At 38.2% G+C, this 22,137-nt stretch overlaps 1 protein-coding gene across 1 annotated transcript; it reads left to right on the top strand.

Annotated features, from left to right (window-relative positions):
* Nucleotides 1–447: 447 nt before the first annotated feature.
* On the top strand, nucleotides 448–20,257 carry LOC149921869 (uncharacterized). Its single transcript, XM_090162176.1, has 2 exons — nucleotides 448–695; nucleotides 17,245–20,257. Exons 1-2 carry the CDS (start codon nucleotides 448–450, stop codon nucleotides 20,255–20,257), a joined length of 3,261 nt encoding a protein of 1,086 aa, XP_090018302.1.
* The last annotated feature ends 1,880 nt before the right edge of the window (nucleotides 20,258–22,137 follow it).

Below are 22,137 nucleotides of genomic sequence, written 5' to 3'. Positions count from 1 at the left end.
GTCATAAGCAACCCCATCGCGCGGTGGAACCATGGAAAACTGTAAAAGAAACGAAGACTCGCCATTTTGCTAAACGCTCTCACTACATACACTTCTCTAAAACTCACAGTCGCCGTCATCTAATTTTTCACCTTTGAACTTTCGTTAAAATTAACGGAATGCGGCCCTCTGGCGTTAAAAAGTTCCGTGAACGGCGACGGGAGCGACGGAAGCAGGATGTTCCTCGCAATCCGACCTCTCGTTTCGAATTTGCAATAACAACGACGGATTTATCACGCATTCGAGATCCGGAACTGGGCCCATTGCTGGCGAGCGTTGTTGAGATGTAACTTATACACTACTAGTCTCAAGCTCTCGTACGGCGTTCGTCTTCGCTACCGCATTTGTTCGGAGTCTGGTTAACACCGATAGCACCTGTCTGACCTATTCGCTTGCGACATTTTGTTAATGCCGCTATTTCGCCATTCCCAATGGAGTCTCATCGTGATCGACATCAGTAGTGAAACTATCACCCATTTGTCACCCGTTGCGTCAACCAGCGCGTATCTCTGTCAGGAAGTCCGACTACGGGGGGTACTGGACATCACGCCATCTGACTTCACGACCGTCTCTGCCAACATCTCACCTGAATTCACGGCCCCAGCCCATCCACACGATGATGGCATTCTCATCTGCGAATACGCTCGTCGTGAGCTGTATAAGTTACCTCTGCTGTTCACAGACCACTCCGATCTTCGACGTCGAATAATCTTAGTGGGAGAGCTGTCAGGCGTAACTAGGGATAGGTAGACGGACCGACCAAGAATCATCGATAGGACGTACCCTTTATAGTCCTTCATAACAAAGGGGCCAAAGGTCACCGTCCACTATAAAAGGCCGGGTCTCTCCGAAGTCAGGGCGACGTTTATCGGTGTAGGCCGAAGAGAAGAGACATAAGCCGAATAGGCTGAGCCTTCTCTGACGGGACGACTGGACCGCCTGCTGCAAAAGCTCGCTCCAGACGTCTAGGTAATAGCGAGAGGTATTCCCGAGGTATTTTACGCCCCGTTCACCGATCAGGCTGACGGAAGTCGCTCAAGGTCATTAACTAAAGCGCTTGTATTTCGGTCGGCCAGATTTCCAGATAACATGCGTGGGGGGGGGGGGGGGGGGAGTAGACTAGCTCTACAAATGACCTTGACGGACTCTCTCTTTATTTCGAAGTGATTGATGCACGGGGAAACCAAAATTCTACAGGGGAAGGCAACGCTTTACTCGACAGTCCGTGGACTAACGCTGAACAAGCGCAGCCTCCTGTGAAAAGCCTCCTACGGCGGGGAATCTAACTCCCTCGGCTGGCCCTTCGTCGGTCGGCCCGTCTACCAGTTCGCGCTTCACGCTAATTTTGTATGTTTATAAATAAAGTATATTTTGTATTGAATAACTTGTTGTCGTCTCATCCTACCGTAACAACAGTAATGAGTAACATCGTACCTAATAACATAGTAATGAGTAAAATCGTACCTAGTAACATAGTAATAAGTAAAATCGTACCTAGTAACATAGTAATAAGTAACATCGTACCTAATAACATAGTAATAAGTAAAACCGTAGCTAGTAACATAGTAATAAGTAAAATCGTACCTAGAAATAAGTAAAATCGTACCTATTAACATTGTTATAAGTAAAATCGTACCTATTAACATTGTTATAAGTAAAATCGTAAATAGTAACATAGTAATAAGTAAAATCGTACCTCGAAGCATATACTGAGAGAAAAAACTGTAGAATTTACAGAAATATTTTACAGCACCCGTTCTGTATCTTTTTTAATACAGTACTGTACTGTTTAAATTACTATATTCAAGAAATATTTACAGTATAAATTACAGGATGTTTTTAGGTATTTAAAATGCAGGGGCTTCATGTAGTATTTATCGTTGAATTGTAATATATACATACATTTTCAGTATATATTACAATTTGTTTTACAGTATATATTACAATTTGTTTTACAGTATAAATTACAGGATGGTTTAGGTATTTAAAATAAAGGGGCTTCATGTAGTATTTATCGTTGAATTGTACTATATACATACATTTTCAGTACATATTACTATTTGTTTATAGTAAAAATTAGAGGTTTGTTTCAGATATTTGTAATAAACGACAGCCGTGTAGTTTCTATGGTAGAAATGTAATATATGTAGTTATTGTGGTCGAAGTTGAATTGCTACCAAACAGTAATAATCCATAAAAATGCATTATTTGTTGTAAATCAACTAATATGAAGAAAAGATTTTTAGTGACATCTCGTAAAAGCACCAATGGAGTAATATTTTTAATTACCCATCAAATGAAAACAAATTAATGTTTATACATTTAAATGCAAATTCATCGCGTTAGTGTTTGTGGTTTGAACTAAGTTTAATACGTGTCTGGATTCCGAGCCGATGAGTTGCATTACTATGTTGTGCACGTGTTTATGTCTCTTGCTTTGGACTCTAGTTCTGCTGGAGCTTATTGGAATATTTTTAGCAAATGTGTTGAATATCTTTTACAATTAAAGTACCTTATTGGTTAAAAATTAATTACGGAAATGTTAAGTGTACATAAACTTATTTTTAAAAAGGGTAGTAAGAACAAATCAAATATATAATATTTAAAGGCTATACTCACGCAGTTTTTAAATGTAAATTCCGTAAAATTTACAGGCGTGTTAGAAATGTTAATTATTATTTCAGTCGTATACATTACAATGATTCTGGTTGAAAATTTTACTATGAGCTATTTGTATAAATTACAGGAATCTCAAGTAAAAGATATTTACGAAACTTTCTGTAAAAAATACAGAACATTCCTGGCTACTGTGCGTCCAGAAGTTCCATGTAATTTCTACGCAATATTTTTCTCTCAGTGTACAAACCCGGTTATTATTGTTATACCATTTTATTTCAATCATATCTTTTAAAATAATTATTTCGGCTAAACAATTTTGATATTTTGGTCATCCTTGACAACTAATTAACCAAGCCGAACTTCTCATCATTCGATTATAAATGCGTTAAATACGTGTATCAGTTCCGTCAGGAATCTATACCTCTACTTGGAATGCTTATCCTGGCGTATCGAGTATGGTAAGATCACTCTGACGTAGGAGGGTGGTGGTAAACCCTTCGTGCAAGGCGAGGCAAGAGCTCCATACACTAGCTATTACCGTTAACGTCAAGGTTTTTATGGAAGGGAAAACCCCATTAATCATGTAAAAGAAAGTATGAAAATAGTTGATTCTATAAAAGAAAATAAATAAAAAGTCAAAAAATATAATACGCTGCTCTTACATCACAACTCATAGCTTTAACAGTATATTCTTCTAGAAAAAGTTATATTCCTCGCAGCTGTAGCGCAAGCTCGCGCGCTCGTAGACAATGAATAAATCTCCACCCCCCAAATTACGTCACAAATATTCAAATCCGCCTGAATTGTAATAGCACCTTCAATCTTAGTTATTCAATTTCATTCAATTCAATTACTAACGTTCCTTAAAATAATTTATAATGTAGGTTCCAATATATAATTATGATAACTGACGTAACACTTAAGCAGCCCCCCTGCAACACTTACAAGTTAGTAACGCACAAATCCCCTCCTCCGTCACTGCGATATATCATATGGGTATACTTACGGGAATGTAATCCGCCTCTGATAGATTTTTTATAAGATCGGAGGCGATCTTACGATAAAAGTAATAGAGCATCATACTTTAATATTTATTTTTTTTTATAAATAAAGACAATTTCTTGATCATTCATTGTGCCTAGCGCTGGTGACGTTCACCGACAAACACTCAAGAGAGCCCCCAGCTAGTTCCCAACCCTTACCCGATCGAAGTCGGAGGTTGGGTTAGGACCATGTGGCCAAGGGTAACATCTCCCAGTGCGCAATCAACCTTGAGGTTTACAAGTGCCGGACCAAGACACCCTGGGAAATCGCTTCAAAAATTTCACCCCTTGATGGAAAAGCACATGATTTTCTCGGTGTGCTGAGGATTATCCAATGTTTTTAGTTTTGTACCCCAACACTGGTTACGTTTAAAGACAGAACTTTAATCTTCCTTGGTAACTACAGCTTTCACGTCATTCTAAAAATCCACGAACTTCTCACTTGTATTTTCTGAAAAATGGAATAAGCTTTATTAGCTTGAAAATTTAAATGGAACAGTATAGAAAGACTATATTTCGGTAGGTCAAATCTACACTTTTGTTTTGTTAAAATTGTAATCTTAAAAAATCTTAAGTAGAGAATTGAAACTTTTAATTTCGAATTTATGAAATATTATTAACACTGTACATTTACGAGCTTAACCCGAGTTGTATTATATCTGTAAAAACAATGAAACACCCAAGTTAATTATTTGCTTATTTTATTTTCGCTGAATTTGCAAAGTTGATCTTTGAATAAATAACGTTATTATTTGTCAGGACGTTTAAACAATTAGCATTGAAAGTAGAAAACTGAAAATTTAAGATAACATTGAACTTCAGAGTGATGACAAAAACGTAATAGATTAAAAGTCATTTCCATCGTAGTGTTACAATTTGCACAAGACGAATCAACCCGTCTGAATCAGGATGACAGTGTACGTCACAATAACACCCGTAATCTAGAAAATGAAACCACACAAAAATGAGGCGTTTAGGCAAGTTCTTTTTAACTACATTCACCATGTTTACTTAGATTACACAAGTTCTTTATTAAAGGTACACTCAACCCTGATATAGAGTTTCTAAAAACATTTCAGTTATAAATAAAGGGGTATAGATAGTGGTATCACTTTGACTTTAGCAGACGTAATCAATACAAGGGAAACGTACCCTCACTTCGCACACTTCTGAACTTACTACGCGTTGTCCCTACACGTGTTTATTATCGCTCGGTAATCAGTGCCATCTTTCCCATTGGGCCCGTTGGGCCAGGGCTCAGGGCCCCGAGTTCGAAAAGGGCCCCCTCGGGCTTAAAACAAAACCATTCAACATTAAAATTTCATATTTGCAATAATGGCTAAGCGAAGGAAAGGTTTATATTCGCATCACTTGTTTTATTTCACTGAGACATTTTATTGCAATTGGCGAGCATATTTAGTCGGAGCTGATTTCTACCTTCGATAAATTGTTTTCTCTTACCAGGGCCGGCGTTAGGGCATGCGGGCCCCCTTTCCACCCTTAACAAATTTGCCGAGGAAATGTTCTAAACAAATAGGGTTCGCTCGCTCGGTGAGCAAATTCATAAAATTGCTATACACCTGATTCCAATATTCCAAATCACAGGAAACTGACCGATAATCTTAATTCTTTTCGGAATCAAAGAATCATCTTCGAATCTGGAATCGAGTCCGAATCATAAAAGTTTACCCGGAATCAAATTCGAATCATTGAATCGTCTCAGGGCCCCTGAAGGCAGCGCTTCCCGCGGGACCCTAGGCTTTGTCTCTCACCAACAGTTTTCCGGACACAGCCAAACTTTAAGGGTGACTATGTTTAGAGTGCGAAGTTGACCAAACAATGAATTTCAGAAAACCGAATATTTTATTTAAACATTTTTACTATTTGATTTTGTCGAATTTACAAAAATGTTTTGGCATTCCCATAAACTTTTCGCCCGTAAGCCCTGAAACTTTTTCAGTGTTTGAGAGAAGGCGTTATCTTGAAGTGTTTCTCTCTTTAAGGAATGTGTATGAAATAATAATAACAAAAAGAAAATATACTGTATCCTAACAAAAAACTTTTAGCTTCTGTATCTTTGCTTTTGTTTTGTGTGAAATTTCCTTAGCTCACGATATTACTTATAGCATAAATCGCATAGTACGAATAAGTATTACACTGAACGATTTCTGCGAAGGAAAGTATGTAACAGTGATTGTGTAATCGAAAGTTTTGGAAGGGGAGACTCTTCCTATACCTAAACTCTTCGCCGATAAATGCCAGGTTAGTTTGATGGCGATAGTAACTATCGTAAACGCATTTAAGTTTCAAATTCAAAAAGAAATACTCTAAGGGGAATATAACCTCCAACGCGATCTGTATGGGAGACCCCGCAATTTTAAGAGTACTCGGCTACAGCCCATACTTGCTACCTCGTCGCATAGGGGGCCCCCGAAATAATAAGTGCCAGTGCCTCACAATATGTAAAGACGGCCCTGTCGGTAATGTGCCTACGAAACTCACAGTTGGCAAAAGCGATTTCTTCAACTCGAAGAACCCGTCAGCGGTGAATAAGAACGAGCCTGATTTCTCCATGACCAAAAGTAGATTCATCTACAGTGGAAGAAGAACAAAGAATTTATTTATACTTCGGGAGGAACGTTACAATGTTTTGACAATACGCGGACACCATGGGCTAGTTTTCTCTTAATATTCATGTTCCCGAAGTATAAACATGAATGTATTCATTTCTACCATTAATTCTACCTTTCTCCGTTTTAGCCAATTTCTTCAACCAATCAGCAAACATGCATTTTATTTTGAAATTCTAAGACAGATGCCTATACTACTACAAAATTATTTGCTGTTAATATTCTTAGTCGAAAAGATCTATATTAAAATTTCACGAAGTAAATTTAGCGACGGAGAACAGACTACCTAAAGCAGCTCGATATTCATGGTAAAAATTAATATATACATTCTTGCATGCGTATTGAATATAAATAGGACAATACGTTTTTTGCAAGGCTATACATTGCGTAGCTTGGGATAATTAAAAACCAAAAATTCAAGTCTGTAGGTTACATATCAGGTTTTAGCTGATACTCATTATATAGGTCGGTTTTTTCCGTGTTATCCGGAGTTTTACTCTTCCCATCTAGATATGACAGAACACAATCCTACCTGATGTTGGACATCAGGATTGCTAGGGATGTCTTGATTCAGTGAAGCCACTTCTTGAAAGCATTTTCGCACCTGGAAGAAAGTAGCCTCTTTAATTTAATAGAATAAATTTTACAATAAATAATTTGAAAAATAAATACCCCATTAAACTTGTGGTATACCAGTAAAATTTTAAAAGGAAGATAAGATTTTTTCGAAGCAATAATTTATTTGTCGATATGGCTGGCTGCTGCCAATTTGTAGCGAGAGAGAAACAGGGTTAAATAAAATTAGATAATTAGTCCGCGTAAGACTGACCATGGAGAAACGGTCCCACGCTACAACTACAATAAACTCCGCCAGGGTTACACTAGTGGGGCCCAAGATAATCATTCAAACTAAATTAAATATAAAATGCTGTCTAGGGGTATGACTTAATAAAGAGATTTGGTTGTGAAGGTTGCCAAATAAACTAAATTTTAATTTTCTTGTTACTGATTAATTTTACAGTTACAAAAGAAATACCTAAAACTATGGTGCACCTGTTATGATATAACTCCTAACGCTAATTTAAAAACTAAGATATTTACACATTCAAACTACTTAACATTGACTCTAGTCTTTAAGAGACTTTATACTTAATACACCACTAGTGGTTTTTATCGAATTAACTCTTGTCGTTTCCTTGTTTAAAAAGGAAGTGAAGTTCATCAAGGCTTTCGTGCCGAGTTCGGAATATCTATATCGAATAAGATACTTAAGTGGTTTGGCGGACATCATTCCTGGCGAGATGTGGTTGTCGGCGACCCCTGGTGGCATACACGGCTGTTGATACACGGAGTCCGTGGTTGATACCATTCGGCGTCAAACTTTTTGCTCTCCGACGGCTATAATGTCGAGGAATTGCCCGACGGTCGACTTCGAGAGTTCATCGTCGCGCACTTGAATCTCTTGCTCAACATTTTTCACTGTTTTTATTAGCCGATAACCGAAAAAGAATTTATTCCTCCTAGGCCGCACTCATCTCTCTCTCGGACCGCGCACCCGTCTCTACCAAAGCTCAGTTGCCCACGAACCAAGTACGTCCCGTGAAAATCCCGTCGAAAGAGAGTATCGCGAAAAGCTTAACCCAATACAAATATATACACTCTATTTACAACAATACAAAGAAGTTATTTTAAAAAGGGGCTTGGCAACCTTCAACAGAAATAATTTGTAAAAAGCGAAAGGGGGCGATGCGAACCTAGCGAAAGCGTGGAAAAACACGGAGAATACCATGGTCGAACGGGGACCGGCGCACCTGGCCAGGCATACGTCAGAATCCCGGACAGGGTAAACCCAAGCTAACGTCACCAAGTGACCAGCACTCGAAAACCTTTATTAGGCCTAACCCAGTTAACCGTGGGATTCTTGGAATCAATATTATATTTATTAATAGAAAAGTAGAAGTTAAGGACGAATGTAATTAAATTTGGAATATCTCAAGAATTCCACGTTACAAATTCTCAAATCAAGCCGTAACTCTTTAAAATAACCGTAAAAAATGAAAACACTTCTGCGAGTTTAGTTGAAAAGAACTATATCGTTCCTAAACCTAAATCAATTTGTTCATTTCTGATGCTCAGTTCCAAGAGAAAACCGATGCTAACATTTTCCAGATGCCACTTTACGGAATCAAACGTCCTTCTTTTTAGCCTCACACCCGGAGGGAAGAGAAGCTGTTATTATCAATGGTGATGTTGGCATGGTAGTGGTGCTAGCTCAACTCGGCTCCCCGCGAAACAACCATATCTTATCAAAAGTAAAAATATATGGCACTCTGAATGTTTATTAACCATATCTTACCAACGATTTAATTGATACGGTGTTAAATCAGCATTAGTTTCCCCATAAGTGTATAATATTTCAACATAAGTATGACACTTCCTATTCTTCACATGCAAAAGTTTTACTGAGAGCTATTCACAAGACATACTGCATTACTGGCTTCGGCATGGTTTGGCGTCCGCTTGCTAACGCGTCACACGTAGACTTTGACAGCACCTCGCTAGGGGAGATTTTCTGCTTGTGATGACGTCACTTTGTTACTTGCTCTCAGTAAAATATTCCTCAAAGTGACAAACTTATGAAACAATATTAAGGACTTATGGCTTCCGCTATCTAACTAAGCTTTGTTGTTGATCAAAGGGGTTTTTTAACCCTACACTCTTAAAAAATGGGTGTTTTAATGGTATATTAAGGGTGTAATATCTGTAAAAAAGACTCTTTAATGTTAATTTAAACGCTCTAAAGGGATTTTTATTGTCCCAAATTAAAAACTTGAAAAGGTGTATAAAGGGTGTTATATTACCCCGTAAATTGAGTGATTTAACACCTCGTAAGGGTGTAGCTCCCTTAAGGCAGTAGTTTAGTACCCTAAAAGGAGTATTTTAACACTTTAAAGGGAGTATTGTAGCACCCTTACGGCAGTAGTTTAGAACCTTAAAGGGAGTAGTTAAAAACTTTAAAGGGAGTATTATAGAACCCTTAAGGGAGTATTGCAGAACCCTGAAGGGGGTAGTGTAACACCCTGAAGGGAGTCGTTTGGTACCCTTAAAGGAGTGGTCTTGTACCCTAGAGGGAGTAGATAATAACCCTGAAGGGAATAGTTTTATACCACAAACTGTTAACAAAGGAACCAAAACGGAGGACATAAGCACCCCAAACAGTGTAAATAAACACCCTAGCAGGAAAACTGCTTTTTAAGGTGTAGAATCACATTCTTTATAAACCTGTTAAGGTGCTAAATATGGGACAAGAAAAAACTCTTAAAGGTTTGAAAATACACCCTTTTTTTAAGAGTGTATGGTTTTTAATTCACTGAATCGAAGATGTAATGTTTCCACCAATAAAACATTGACGATTTAAACTAATTAGTTATTCAACTATTAGAAATTCGCTGCTTCATTCGGCGTAGGAGGAGACCCGTTTTTACGTGACTCGATACAATTAATACACGTCCAAATCAATTTTAGTGCTTTTCCTTTCGACTAGAAAATTTCTTCACGCTTCCTGATGGTCGCAAGTTTTTTAAAGGTAATTGGTCTGGAATAAAATTATCATAATTATTGAAAAAAGACATTCTATTGTGCTTTTCGTGACACGTGAATTAGATTGAACGTGTCAAAAACTTTCTGACTAGTTAAAAACTGTAATCGCTTACGCCAAAGGTGTCTCAATTCCCATATTGAAATCTAACGCGATTTTACTAGTCGAAAATTTTCATACATGTCTAAAACTCGAATCACATCAAGAGCTCGGCACTAGTTCGGATGTGTGACGCTTGAAAACGTTTTTGACTAGTCTTAAGCTTTCCCGACTAAATCTACGATCAGGGCCGTCTTTACATATTGTGAGGCACTGGCACTTATTATTTTGGGGGCCTCCTATGCGACGAGATAGCAAGTATGGGCTGTAGCCGAGTACTCTTCAAGGTAGGGCAGGGCGAGTAGAAATTTATCATTTATTTTGGGTATTATGTACGGCCACAGGGTGGGAGAAATTGCCGCCCCCCCCCTTCAATGAGCTATTCCCCCTTGCCCTTCTTGGGTCTAAGTTTTTCCCGCAGTTATTTTCGATTAATTGTCGGAGACTAGGCTAATACCCAAAAACGAACCGCACCAACGTATTACTTGAACTGTCGTTCTTCGTTTTGGGGAATACACTGCAGTAGAGTAATTACTTCAAATGTGTCTTATATCACTTACGGAAAGCTCGTTCATTATCATTTATAAAACCGTTCTGTGCGACCGCCGAGCGAGTGAAGCGAGTGAGGTCGCTATATCATGTTGGCCATGTTGGCTATTGGTCAAAAACCAAATATTTCGGTTCTTAGAAATCATTTTTCAAATTTATTTTCGAAAATGACCGGAAATATTCGAACAAATACCGCCCGGTTTGAAAATTTTAACTAAAGGGAACATTTTATCATAAACCAAATATTAACGTTTTAGCTTGAGGAGTAAATTTCCATTGACTATGAAAGCGTGGTATTTAACAGATGGCAAATAACATGATATAAAATGGGAAAAGTTGTTAAATAATGGTATATAACACTACAGCATAAAATGGGAAAAGATAACGTTATGGAATAGCTTTAACTTCTCGGCCCCATCAATCGTAGGACGATATTAAAACAATTCCTCAGTGACTTTCTCCCCTCCAACTTTCTAAACGTGCTACCAGCATTGCTGATATAATTCTCTTACGTCTTTTCCATTGGCTTTTGCTCTGGGTTAATAAACACCTAAAGGCATAAGTAACAAAATATTATATTTCCTATCACCCAATGCAACATTTTTACTGATATTCTGTTTCGTCAATGACAACCTAAATCATTATGTTGCTAAAAACTGACACCGGGCCTAGAATTACTTAGTCTTTGTAAGTTCCAGGTAACAACGCGCGGGAAATCGTTGCTGTTAGCCATTTTCAACTTTTGATAAACGAGCCCAGACCCTTTGAAAATTAAAACACTTTCACAAGTATCTGAAGAAAATTAACTACTGCAAATATAAATAACGCTTACTTTGGAAAAATAATGATGTATTATTGAATCGGAAGTGAAATATCAGAATTATAAACACTCGCTTAATTCTTTAAAGGGGATATTTTGGTCGCCTCCAACGGTTTCGCTGTTGACCGCTTCCTCCTATGGCTTTAGAGGCATCGTGGCTGCTTAATGGTTTACTTGAGAGGAAATCCTTAAAATTGCGGGGTCTCCCATACAGATCGCGTTGGAGGTTATATTCCCCTTAGAGTATTTCTTTTTGAATTTGAAACTTAAATGCGTTTACGATAGTTACTATCGCCATCAAACTAACCTGGCATTTATCGGCGAAGAGTTTAGGTATAGGAAGAGTCTCCCCTTCCAAAACTTTCGATTACACAATCACTGTCACATACTTTCCTTCGCAGAAATCGTTCAGTGTAATACTTATTCGTACTATGCGATTTATGCTATAAGTAATATCGTGAGCTAAGGAAATTTCACACAAAACAAAAGCAAAGATACAGAAGCTAAAAGTTTTTTGTTAGGATACAGTATATTTTCTTTTTGTTATTATTATTTCATACACATTCCTTAAAGAGAGAAACACTTCAAGATAACGCCTTCTCTCAAACACTGAAAAAGTTTCAGGGCTTACGGGCGAAAAGTTTATGGGAATGCCAAAACATTTTTGTAAATTCGACAAAATCAAATAGTAAAAATGTTTAAATAAAATATTCGGTTTTCTGAAATTCATTGTTTGGTCAACTTCGCACTCTAAACATAGTCACCCTTAAAGTTTGGCTGTGTCCGGAAAACTGTTGGTGAGAGACAAAGCCGGTCTTAGGGCAAGGCAAACGAGGCGCCCGCCTAGGGTCCCGCGGGAAGCGCTGCCTTCAGGGGCCCTGAGACGATTCAATGATTCGAATTTGATTCCGGGTAAACTTTTATGATTCGGACTCGATTCCAGATTCGAAGATGATTCTTTGATTCCGAAAAGAATTAAGATTATCGGTCAGTTTCCTGTGATTTGGAATATTGGAATCAGGTGTATAGCAATTTTATGAATTTGCTCACCGAGCGAGCGAACCCTATTTGTTTAGAACATTTCCTCGGCAAATTTGTTAAGGGTGGAAAGGGGGCCCGCATGCCCTAACGCCGGCCCTGGTAAGAGAAAACAATTTATCGAAGGTAGAAATCAGCTCCGACTAAATATGCTCGCCAATTGCAATAAAATGTCTCAGTGAAATAAAACAAGTGATGCGAATATAAACCTTTCCTTCGCTTAGCCATTATTGCAAATATGAAATTTTAATGTTGAATGGTTTTGTTTTAAGCCCGAGGGGGCCCTTTTCGAACTCGGGGCCCTGAGCCCTGGCCCAACGGACCCAATGGGAAAGACGGCACTGTCTACGATACCCTACAACCAATCACAATGGTGCACTTACCCAATCGCGAGCAAAAACACAAACGTACACGTTCGCGTATACGCCTAGAAATGAGTTTCTAAAACTGTCTATGATGTTGTTTTATAGAAACACTTTATTAAATAATAACTTGGCTGTAAACTACAAAGGAGACGACCCGAGGTGTTACACACCGATTTCGTTCAAACTCGAGGGATTGGTAGACCTTCATGTAACTTGAACAAGTTGGTAAGCCAAAATATACCTCTCCTCGGAAGAATTGTCCCTAGTGGTATTAATTTCTCGAGATAACCCTTAAAGATATATCTCCGCAATTTAGAGTTATTTGTTAAAAATGTTATCCCAGTTCTATCCCCCCGGTATAAAATTTTAATTATAATTAAAACAATTGAGACGAAACGACCAATTTTAATTTATTCAGAATATCATAAGATAAGTAGTTACAACAGTGAGTTAGTTGTACTATAACAATGCACAATTGAAGTAAACCCTTTTTACAGTACAAGTTTATCAGTTGAATATAATACGAAGCAAATTTTAATGAAAGAAATATCTACAGAGGGTATTATAACGACCGTTCGCTTTTAGGTTTATAATTTTAACGGATTTTAATTAAACGATAGTTTATCGAAATTTTGTTAAAAGAATATTCCCTAAGGCCGCGCGATTAATTTACGAGAATAATTTCCCGTTGCCGTTATATCGAAAATTTATTTGATTCGGGATTGCCAGAATGTTGTGGGCGAGTGATTAGAAAATAAAATGACAACCAGAATTATGCAAAATTATAAATGTTTATTTTTATTCAGAACAGTCTATGGAACGTTCTAGATTTAACTTTCATCAATAACCCAACAATATATATCCCTTCTACGTAATTGTACAGAGTGGTACTCAAGTGTCTAAGACTAGATTTGTCTTAGTTCATCGTGATTGAAAAATAAACCAAAACACACTTACACTTAAGTAAATATCATAAATTATACTGAGTAATTTTAACTAAATTCAAACTACCTAACTATAAACTGTCTTAATTAACAGCTGAGAGCTGTTCGCTACTAATTACTTCCAATCTACTTAATTACCCTCACAGGTTGAGTTGATAATTTCAAGGGTATAATTTGGTTATTCCAATTCAAAATATAATAACAATCAATTTTATCTTACAGCTGACTTGAGTTAGTTCACAATTACTTTAACACTTTCAGTCTTAAACACGCACTGTTCATACACTTAAGTCAATTCACTCACGTTCCAAACGCGAAACACAATTTATCTCTTTTCTTGACCGAAGACCGAACATACTAATTAAAACCGCAAAGTTTCCTCATAACTTTTGACGGACACCAGGACCCCGTCCTGTAGTAATTCGTCTGCCAGCCAAGAACTAAGAAAGACTAAATCTTCTATATTGACGGCAACGGCCCTATATACGTCTATTTTGTGTTTTTTTTACCCGTCGAGATTTGACTAAAGTTCGAAAAATTGAAGAAATTATATTTTTTACCCGGTTTGATTGATAGTTCTCCATACGGTGGCGCTATATTTATTACTTTGATAGAGTTTCCGCGGAAGTTTTGAATAATTATCCTTTTTCTAAGCGATATTAAAATGTAAAATCTACTTTTGGTGTTTTAACGAAATTTTGTTAAGAATTTAACAAAAATTTAAAACAAAACAAAAAACCGTACCAAAGAATAAACAAACAAAGTTCAATAAACAATATATACAGATATTGTATTAATCCGTTTAGTAAAAAAACCCGCCTTATCATAATTGTTCCTTTACTTTAATATTTTCCCTAAGGAAGTCAATGGCTCGGCGGTGAACTATTCGCATTGTTACAATCATGGAGGAAGAGAGAGGAGGCTTTATGAATAACCTTTTTACCCCGGGAGCTTGATGCCAACTCCCACAGGGTAGGAGAGTGGGGGCTGACAAAAAGGGGATCAGCATCCGTCAACTCTCACGGCCTGGCTGCGCGTTCTCTAGTTGGCTCCCTCCATTTTTGTTGAAATTGTTGCCCATTGTGAAATTACACCGAGTACGCCTAAACACTAAAAGAGGGCGCCAAATAGGGAACGCGTGAGACGACACGAAAACCGACGGATGCTGATCCCCTTTTTTGTCAGCCCCCACTCTCCTACCCTGTGGGAGTTGGCATCAAGCTCCCGGGGTAAAAAGGTTATTCATAAAGCCACTCTCTCTTTCTCCATGTTACAATGCGACCCGAGTTCAATTCCTGATCAAGATAAAATTTTACATTAAAATACTAAAATATTTAATGAAATATAAGATTAATATAATCTATAAATATTTAATTAAATATAAGATTAATATAATCTATAAATATTTAATTAAATATAAGATTAATATAATCTATAAATTTAATTAAATATAAGATTAATATTATCTATAAATATTTAATTAAATATAAGATTAATATAATTTATAAATATTTAATTAAATATAAGATTAATATAATTTATAAATATTTAATTAAATATAAGATTAATATAATTTATAAATATTTAATTAAATATAAGATTAATATAATTTATAAATATTTAATTAAATATAAAATTAAGATAATTTATAAATATTTAATTAAATATAAGATTAATATAATTTATAAATATTTAATTAAATATAAGATTAATATAATTTATAAATATTTAATTAAATATAAGATTAATATAATTTATAAATATTTAATTAAATATAAGATTAATATAATTTATAAATATTTAATTAAATATAAGATTAATTTAATTTATAAATATTTAATTAAATATAAGATTAATTTAATTTATAAATATTTAAAATGATGTAGATTAAATTATAGTACCTAACGTTATAACTTTGTAAAGGACATTCGCCAAAGCTGTTTTTTAGAAAAACACCGTAAATTAACAAGCGTTGGTGGCTGAGTGGTTAGAGTACATCTCTTGCACGAGGCAGACCCGGGTTCAATTTCCGGCCGGCGCCAAAAAAACGCAAATTGATACTAAGACGAATACCGTGTACAATTGGTGGAAACCCTGCCATTGGACATTGAGAGGTTGCATAACAACCGATATTAAAAGAATAACAGTACTGCAAAAACGCACGCTTAGATCGATTTATAATAATAGCTGGTTATCCGCTACAAAACCACTCTTTCAAAAAAGTAACTTGTTAAATATATACCAGTTATACAATTATGCAAATTTAAATTTTATACACAAAAATATTACGACTGACCAAGAAAAATTATTTACACTTAACAATTTAACCACAACCACCAGAAATAATGATTTATTGAAATTACCAATATGTAAAACTTCAAAATCAATTAATTCAATATTTTATTGCGGTGTAAAAATGTATAATGAAATGTATGAAACGATAAAAGATGTAAAAAATCACTCCTCTGTGAAACGAATTTTTAAAAAACAAGCTTTTGAAGACTTTTTCAAATAATGTTAAGGAGTCCTTAAATCTCAAACGATAATTTGTGTAATTAGCTCCAATCTAAAAATAATGCTTACTTTTTAATGTTGTTCCGTTATGTAACTACATTCTTTTTTTTAACTTTACATTTAACTGTTAATTTTACGAGTTTTTTTTCCTCATTTGATAGTTATTTATTATATTTACTCAAAAAAGCGAGGGCTATAAGTCACATGCTGACTTGGCCCTCTTACTACAAAAATATGTAACAATTTTAAAATAAAATGATTTGATTTGATTTGATTTGATTTGATTTGATTTGAACACTCAGCCCGTCCCAAAGTCATTAAGAAGAAGTTGGAGAGAAAACGCCCATACAAACACAACAGACTCAACATCCACAACCATCATAACACAAACACAACCAACTCCAAACCCACAACATTCACAACATGAACTCAAGATTCACAACAAACTCCACACCCAAAACTTTCACAACACGAACTCAACATTCACAACACGAACTCATCATTCACAACTTACACATAAACATTACAATAACGAAATATCCAATCAAACTGATTTAAAACTGTCGCGACGGTGAGTGTTTGGTTTCTTTATTTTTTTTTTATTTTTACGTAAATCAAGCAATCGCACACATTTTTTACTATAAGTTTTTTTTACCTCTCTATGACCTAAAAAAGACCTAGATATTTATTTTTATCTTTAACTCAATGTACAAAAGAGCGATGTTCACTGTAATTTGCTGGCCTTTTCTCGATAATTCCAACGATGTAAATATATCTGAATTTTAAATAAAATGTTTTTATTTTTTGAAACTGTTTCCATTGTCTGATTACATTACTACCTACAAGTCACGTTCATTTTTGATCCGTCGAGCCGGATACGTCGCCGTGGTTGCCTTTACAAATCAACCTCTTCAGTTCCGGAATCATTATACGTAAGATAGTTGAAGGTCTTCAGGACTGTAGTCAGACATCAGCACGCATTCAAGCCACTGGACATCAGCACGCATTCAAGCCACTGGTCATCAGCACGTATTCCAGCCACTGGTCATCAGCACGTATTCCAGCCACTGGTCATCAGCACGCATTCAAGCCACTGGTCATCAGCACGCTTTCAAGCCACTGGTCATCAGCACGCTTTCAAGCTACTGGTCATCAGCACGCATTCAAGCTACTAGTCATCAGCACGCTTTCAAGCCACTGGTCATCAGCACGCTTTCAAGCCACTGGTCATCAGCACGCTTTCAAGCCACTGGTCATCAGCACGCATTCAAGCCACTGGTCATCAGCACGCATTCAAGCCACTGGTCATCAGCACGCATTCAAGCTACTGGTCATCAGCACGTGGTCACCATGGACGCACTAATTACCAAACGCAAGACTATAAAGGGTCAAGTTACACGTATGGAAAACACTATCAATCCACAACCATCACAAGGACTTGCTCCTTTGACAGATTTCGCAATGACTTCGTACATGAACCGGATTCAGAAACTATGTGAAGATCTGGATATACTACAAGACATCATCGCCTCTAAATGCAAAGTAGAAGACTTTGACGATCATGACGAGGAATATAACTTACTTCGAACAAGGTTGGAGACGCTGGAGATTCTTCTGGGGGATGTCAAACACCAAAGGGCAGCTGCAGCTATGAACATTGTTCCATCAACCAAACCAACGCGTACGGCCGACATAAGATTACCTCCCATTGACCTACCCAAATTTGGAGGGAATTACATCGACTGGTTTCCCTTGCATGACTTGTTTCTGGCCACAGTGCACAACAACTCGATGCTATCCGGAGCTCAAAAGCTACACTATCTCAAGAATGCCACATATGGAGACGCCGCTCTTCTGATTCAATCACTCCAATTGACAGACGGCAATTATGTGGAAGCCTGGGATATTCTAAAGAATAGATTCCACAATTCTAGAGAAATCGTCGACGCTCACGTGAAAAGACTCTTCAATCAGACAGCTTTAAAAGAAGAATCTTCAACTGCCTTAAGACGTTTGATTGACACAACGTCGGAATGCATCAGTTCCTTGAAGGTTTTACAAGAGCCGGTACAACACTGGGACGCAATACTGATCCACATTGTCAAGGAGAAGTTGGAGCCCGAATCACGACGCCAATGGGAGCTGTCTTTATCAGGAACAGCTCGTCCAAAATATGAAGAACTCTCCAAATTCCTGGAACAACGAGCTAGAGCGTTAGCCGCTGCAGCACAAACTACGTCGGGTGTCGTAAAATCCAAGGAGTCATTTCAAGCACGAAGACAAATAGCCGCTCATCATGGGGCGATCAAGTCAAAATGTCAGTTTTGTTCCGAAGAACATTTCCACTATAAATGCCCGATGTTGACGAAGGCCTCCATAGACGAACGTTGGGCTCTAATCAAGAAACACGGTGTATGCTATAATTGTCTTCGACCTGATCACAAGAGCAGTGACTGTCAAGGTCTAACTTGCCGAATCTGCCGTCTCAAACACCATTCATTATTCCATCGTCTTAAACAAGATTCAACTCCGGGTAGCTCAGAAATCAAGACGCATGTCTCCCGAGAGCCAGCTCGAGCTTCCTCAAAAAATTCAGACGGATACCAGGTTCTGTTACCAACAGCTCTGATTCAAGTCCAAGAAGTCTCTGGACAATTCAAACCTCTTCGCGCATTATTGGATTCTGCTTCTCAAGCGACATTCATTACCGAACAGGGTATACGAAAACTTCAATTGAAACGCAGTCGTTATAATGTTTCTATTGGTGGAATTGGAGCAAATGGTAGCGGTGTTTCTCGGGGAAGTGTTCGACTAGACATCCAGATAGGAAAAGACAGTACAATAGCAGTCAAAGCATTAATTCTTAACAAGATTACCGAGAATCTTCCAAATGTATCATTGGAACCGAAGTCTTGGCCACATCTAAGAAACCTGGAATTGGCCGACGCAAAATTCTATATCTCTAGCGCAATCGACGCCCTATTGGACGCGGACATATATTTCCAAATCGTGCACGAAGAAAAACGTTTGGGAAGAGGACCAGTTCCCGTGGCGTTCAACACAGTCTTCGGATGGGCACTGGGTAGACCACTAAACACTGAAAAATCGCCAACAGCTCTACAGTTGGTTAAGGTTCATACCTGCACTTTGGACGAAAAATTATCCAAATTTTGGGAATTAGAAGAATTAACATCAAAAAGGATCCTGACATCCGAAGAGAGATCCTGCGAAAGCAACTTCAAGCGAACGTACGCTCGTCAACCTACGGGAAGGTTCATTGTTCGTTTACCGTTCAACAAGGATCCGAAGCAGCTCGGCGATTCAAGGAAGGCCGCAGTCCGAAGGTTTTTACTTCTTGAACGACGCCTACAAAACGATCCAAAGCTATATAACCAATATCATGATTTCATGAACGAATACTTAGAAATGGGGCATATGGAACTGGTAACTGAAAACCAGGATGCCAGAGCTGCCTACTATTTACCTCATCACGCTGTAACCAAGGAATCAAGCACAACAACTAAACTCCGAGTAGTCTTCGATGCGTCTGCCAAAACATCTACTGGTCTGTCTCTCAATGATATCCTAATGGTTGGTCCTAAACTACAGGACGATTTAATCAATTTAATTATTCGGTTCCGGTCGTTTCCAATCGTTACGACCGCCAACATTGCAAAAATTTACCGTCAAGTCTTAATACACCGAGCTGATGCAGACTGGCAAAGAATTGTTTGGCGACAAGAATCCTCGCAACCACTGAAAGAATATCGATTACTCACAGTGACTTACGGCACAGCGGCTGCTCCCTACTTGGCTACCAAAACTCTACAACAACTTGCTCAAGATGTTCAACAAGATCTCCCGATGGCGGCCGCTGCTCTAAGGGGAGATTTTGACATGGATGACTTGATGGCAGGAGTTCAGACGACATTAGAAGGACGTAAACTTCAGACAGAGCTACTAAAAGCAACGTGCGATGCTGGTTTCGAGCTTCGGTAATGGACATCCAACGATATAAACTTATTGGAATCTCTTCCACCCGAATTACGAGAAATCCAAGGACCGCTACAAATTGACAACGACGAAATGATAAAGACGTTGGGGCTACTTTGGACACCAGCACCAGATCATTTTACGTTCTCAGTTACTTCTCCTCAAGATCGAATTCTGATTACGAAACGTACCATTTTGTCCGACACTGCGAAGGTTTTTGATCCGCTTGGCTTACTGGCACCAATTACGATTCTCGCTAAGCTTCTACTTCAAGAGATGTGGCAACTCAAGATTGACTGGGACGAGCAATTACCCACTCAATTGGTCGAGAAATGGCACGCATTTCGAGAAAAACTTCCAGAAATCGAGAAATTAACAATTCGGCGTTACATCTCTCAACCGGATGCTCAAGTCCAAAGCTTACATGGTTTTTGCGACGCTTCTGAAAAGGCATTCGCAAACAATCACTGTCGATGGACGAATACTCATTCAACTAGTTGCAGCAAAAACCAGAGTCGCCCCTTTGAAGAAAACGACTCTGCCACGATTGGAGCTTTGTGGAGCTGTCCTCCTTGTCAAATTGATCAAACTAATTCAAGATTCAATGAAGCAAACGTTTTCTGATATCTATTGTTGGACTGATTCAACAATTGTGTTGGCGTGGTTGACATCGTCGCCTCATCGATGGAAAACCTATGTGGCTAATAGAGTATCGGATGTACAAGATACGCTATCTACCGTCCACTGCCACCACGTTTCTGGAAAGAGCAATCCTGCCGATTGCGCTTCTCGTGGACTTTATGCGACTGAATTGGCACAACATCCTTTATGGTGGCATGGACCAGAGTGGCTGAAGCAATTCACATCTTCAAAGGAAGAGAAACCAGTAACGGAGCCTTGAAGAAAAACCTCTCGGTGCAGTCGTAGCTCACTGCCAAGTAGCAAACTCAATCCTCTCCAACTACTCGTCTCTTCGCACCCTGGTCAATGTCACAGCATACATTTTACGTTTCAAGAATAACGTCAAAATTCCCAAGGAAGCTAAAAGTACAAGAATCATCGGACCTCTCACTACAGCAGAACGTGAAACCGCTCTCGTACGTTGGATCGGAGTAGCACAACAGGAGCATTTTCCCGAGGAACTCGAACATCTTTGACAAGGCAAGGAACTTCCATCGAAGAGTCCACTGCGTTCGTTGCATCCGTTCTTGGACAAGTACAGCATAATTCGAGTAGGAGGGCAACTACATCATGCGAATATATCTCCAGATAAAAAACATCCTATGCCACTACCAAGAAGACACAAGCTAACCGATCTACTCATAAATCACGAGCATATCAAACAATTGCATGGTGGGCCACAGCTTCTCACTGCAGTCCTTCAACAACGGTTCTGGATCATCGGGATACGAGACGCTGTCCGGTTTCACGTCATCTTGACCTAGTGAGCGACATGTCTACAGAGGCGTTCCTGGCTGCATTAAAGAGATTTGTTTCTCGACGGGGTAAATGTTCAAATATTTACAGTGATTGTGGAACAAATTTTATTGGAGCTGACCGTGCACTGAAAGAGTTTATTAAATTCATCAAAAGTACGACCAGTAGTCACAAAATCACAAACTGGTCGGCGGAAGAAGGAATCAAATGGAATTTCAACCCTCCTGCTGCACCACACTTCGGAGGACTCTGGGAAGCGGGGGTCAAGTCGTTGTAGTTCCACCTCAAGCGAGTCGTTGGCGCTACCTCTCTCAACTACCAGGAATTCCAGACGTTATTGTGCCAAGTCGAGGCCTGTCTCAACTCAAGACCATTGGTAGCAACCAGCTCAGACCCAAATGATTTAAGTGCTCTAACTCCGGGACACTTTCTTATCGGAGGCCCATTAA

The sequence above is a fragment of the Leiobunum rupestre genome, chromosome 11 (genome assembly GCF_980474605.1).
Source record: "Leiobunum rupestre chromosome 11, qqLeiRupe1.1.hap1, whole genome shotgun sequence".
Classification (NCBI taxonomy): Eukaryota; Metazoa; Arthropoda; class Arachnida; order Opiliones; family Sclerosomatidae; genus Leiobunum; species Leiobunum rupestre.
Note: the sequence above shows the minus strand (reverse complement) of the source record. Positions and strands in the feature narration are given on the sequence as shown.